The 3,978-nt window shown below is 44.2% G+C and overlaps 1 protein-coding gene across 1 annotated transcript; it reads left to right on the forward strand.

Moving 5' to 3' along the window:
* The first annotated feature begins 1,107 nt into the window (after nt 1–1,107).
* On the forward strand, nt 1,108–2,739 carry LOC133008615 (tripartite motif-containing protein 16-like protein). Its single transcript, XM_061075852.1, has 2 exons — nt 1,108–1,404; nt 1,576–2,739. Exons 1-2 carry the CDS (start codon nt 1,108–1,110, stop codon nt 2,737–2,739), a joined length of 1,461 nt encoding a protein of 486 aa, XP_060931835.1.
* The last annotated feature ends 1,239 nt before the right edge of the window (nt 2,740–3,978 follow it).

The raw sequence follows: 3,978 nt of genomic DNA on the forward strand, positions 1-3,978 counted from the left end.
TTCAATAGGGTCTCACCAGACACCTTTGATGTCTGTGCTCGGGCCCTAATAATAATAATAATAATAATAATCCTTACAATTTCAATAGGGTCTCACCAGACACCTTTGATGTCTGTGCTCGGGCCCTAATAATAATAATAATAATAATAATAATAATAATAATAATCCTTACAATTTCAATAGGGTCTCACCAGACACCTTTGATGTCTGTGCTCGGGCCCTAAAAAAATAAACTGCACAGGGCAAACAATGAAAAGTAGGCTGCACAAACCACAAATGGAATGAAATGCAAATTTCTGCCAAAGGCTAACTAGACACATAAGAGTCGGGACCTGAAGACATCTACAAAGACACCATGACTTAAAATAACAGCTCCCTCTGGTGGCAAATGTTTTGTTTTTGGAACGTCTTACACTTGGATGAATTCCTCCTCATCCACTGACCTCAACCATGTCAAACTGTATCAAATGGGTCTCAAGACATTGATAATGTAGCCATAAGATTACTGTGACTTTTCATCAAGCACATTATTAATGGAGTGGTATCAAAGTTCATCAGCTCGCCATGACACACAAAATTGCTGTAACTTCCGTGTTCATGGGTCCATCTCCCTCAAACAGCATGTGTGTATTAACAGCCCGCCCCCCCTTACTGACTAGCGCCCCCGAAAGGGCAGCCCAGGCACTACGATTGGTCTACATCTACAAAAATCGATAGGGACATGTGTCTTTACATTACAAAGAAATACGTCTTTTGGATACATATGCTACACCAAACAGGAAGCCCACAATTTTGGATTTGGTGGCCATTTTCATTACAACTGCGGCTGCCATCCACTTTTATTTGGCCCGCATCAAAGTCTAAAAATACAAAAACAGTATGTCACACTGTTTAAAGGCAGCTACAGTAAAGGCAGCTGCACTAAAGGTAGCTGCCTTTAAACAGTTTGACATTAAGGCGGCAGCTGCTGAGGGTCCATACTGTTGCTCTTTTCAATAGTGTGTTAAAACATGGTAAAAAGAGGAAGTGAAGGAGAGAGGGAGGAGCAGAGATCTGTTTCTGTTCGGAGGAAGTGAAACTATTCTACAGTCTCTGGCAGCTGCTGAAATGGAGCAGCAAGAAAATCAACTGGACAGAGAAAGACTCTCCTGTGCGATCTGTCTGGATCTGCTGAAGGATCCGGTGACTACTGGCTGTGGACACAGCTACTGTAAGAGCTGTATTAACACCCACTGGGACAAAGAGGAGGAGAGAGGAAGCTACAGCTGTCCTCAGTGTAGACAGACCTTCACACCGAGGCCTGTCCTGAAGAAAAACACCATGTTAGATGATTCACTGGAGGAGCTGAAGAAGACTGGACTCCAAGCTGCTCCCGCTGATCACTGCTATGCTGGACCTGAAGATGTGGCCTGTGATGTCTGCACTGGGAGAAAACGGAAAGCTCACCTCCAGCCTCATCTTCAGTCAGCTGCATTGAAGAAGCACAAGCTGGTGGAGCCCTCGGAGAAGCTCCAGGAGAACATCTGCTCTCGTCACGACGAGGTGATGAAGATGTTCTGCCGCACTGATCAGCAGTGTATCTGTTATCTCTGCTCTGTGGATGAACATAAAGACTACGACACAGTGTCAGCTGCAGCAGAAAGGACTGAGAGGCAGAGAGAGCTCGGGCTGAGGAGACAAACAATCCAGCAGAGAGTCCAGGACACAGAGAAAGACGTGAAGCTGCTTCAACCGGAGGAGGAGGCCATCAACGGCTCTGCTGATAAAGCAGTGGAGGACAGTGAGAAGATCTTCACTGAGCTGATCCATCTGCTGGAGAAAAGAAGCTCTGATGTGGAGCAGCAGATCAGATCCCAGCAGGAAACTGAAGTGAGTCGAGTCAGAGAGCTTCAGGAGAGACTGGAGCAGGAGATCACTGAGCTGAAGAGGAAAGTCCATGAACTGAAGCAGCTCTCAGACACAGAGGATCACAACCAGTTTTTACACAACTACCCCTCATTGTCACCACTCAGTGAATCTACACACTCATCCAGCCTCAGGATCCATCCTCTGAGGGACTTTGAGGACGTGACAGCAGCTGTGTCACAGGTCAGAGGTCGACTACAGGACATTCTGAGTGACACAGAGACAGAGATTTTACAGATTGTGTCTCAAGTGGATGTTTTACTGACACAACCAGAGCCAGAGACCAGAGCTGACTTCTTAAGATATTCACAGGAAATCACACTGGATCCAAACACAGCAAACAATTATCTGTTATTATATGATGGAAACAGAAAAGTAACAGGAATGAGTGATGATCAGTCTTATTCTGATCACCCAGACAGATTCACCTTTTTCTTTCAGGTCCTGAGTAGAGAGAGTCTGACTGGACGTTGTTACTGGGAGGTGGAGATGGGGGGAGGAGTATTTGATATAGCAGTCACATACAAGAATATCAGCAGAGCAGGAGACTCAGATGAATGTGCATTTGGATACAATGATAAATCTTGGTATTTATCTTGTGATGGAAACAGTTATGACTTTTGTTACAACAGAATCAAGACTCTAGTGTCAGGTCCTTGGTCCTCCAGAGTAGGAGTGTACCTGGATCACAGTGCAGGGGTTCTGTCCTTCTACAGCGTCTCTGACACCATGACTCTCCTCCACAGAGTCCAGACCACATTCACTCAGCCTCTCTATGCTGGAGTTTATGTTTATCGGTCTGGATCCACAGCTGAGTTCTGTATACTCAAATAAACTTGAATCATTAAAAGCAGTGATTTAGATCTGTGTTTAAGTCTTTAACTTCTTTTGTCTCCATGTTTGTTGATCAAAGTTCGTTGTGGTGACGTTTCTGCTTCGCACAGAGATCAGCTGTCAATCTAACACTGACCTTCCTTTATCACACATATTTAGTTCTCACTTTATAAAGACAGAAATCTATAATTACACTGACATGAATGTGTTTGAAAGAACCCAAGCACCAAGCGGTGGGGGGCCCTATTGTATTATATTGTATATGGGTCTATCTCTATAGCCCCCCCCCCCCCACACACACAGACATTCAGATGGTTTTAAGGAATGGGCCTGGCAAAATAACTGACATCCCCGTCACTACGATTTGCCGACATCTACAAAAATATATAGGGACATATTTCTCTTCATAAAAAACAAAAAAGTCTCCTGGATAGACATGCTAGACCAAACAGGGAGCCCGCCATTTTGACTTTAATGGCTATTTTGGCCATTTCCCACATTTGTACTTTGACGAACTCATAGGGCTTTCATCAGATCAACTTCAACTTCTGGGAATGTGAAGCTTTTATCCTTGCCAGAGAGGAAAACGCATCCAACGCGGAGATGTGCGCTTGGTCATCGACCGCTCTCTCCCCCGACCGCAACAGGCTTCAACGTGCAGGTGCTCGGGCCCGCAAGTGCTACAACGTAGCCCTAGTTTCCATTTATTATTCACAAGCCAGTGGACAAAGCAACAGATTGTTTGATTTTATGACATTGTATTGGTTTTCCACCTAATTTAATAACATCCCTTTTATGGACTATTTAATAAGGACAAAGGCGATTCAGTCTCTTGGGGACCTCACAGTTTTGTTGTAATTAATGTGACCCATAGTGGCTGAATCTGCAGCCGACTCTCGGAAACAAGCCACAGACCATGTTGGTGTGATTTATGTCCTGAGGGCAAATGCTGCCTCGGATAATTCCTGGGAAGGAAATGTTTCCACATTGCAGTAACAAGGAGGAACTTCTAGTTTTTTTGCTTTTTTAAAATTTGATGTAAATGTAAGAAAATGGGAAAAGGAGAGAACTCCGGGGCTATATGCTTGTTCTCATGCTGCATAATCTAAATATCAGTAGTGACATCAGTAACCATAATGATCATATAATCAAAATGCATATAAATACCACAACATTCTGTATACTGACAGCCCGCCCACTCACACCTGCTGTCATGGGGTGTTTGTTGGCTTGCAGACT

The sequence above is a fragment of the Limanda limanda genome, chromosome 8 (assembly GCF_963576545.1).
Source record: "Limanda limanda chromosome 8, fLimLim1.1, whole genome shotgun sequence".
NCBI classification, from domain to species: Eukaryota; Metazoa; Chordata; class Actinopteri; order Pleuronectiformes; family Pleuronectidae; genus Limanda; species Limanda limanda.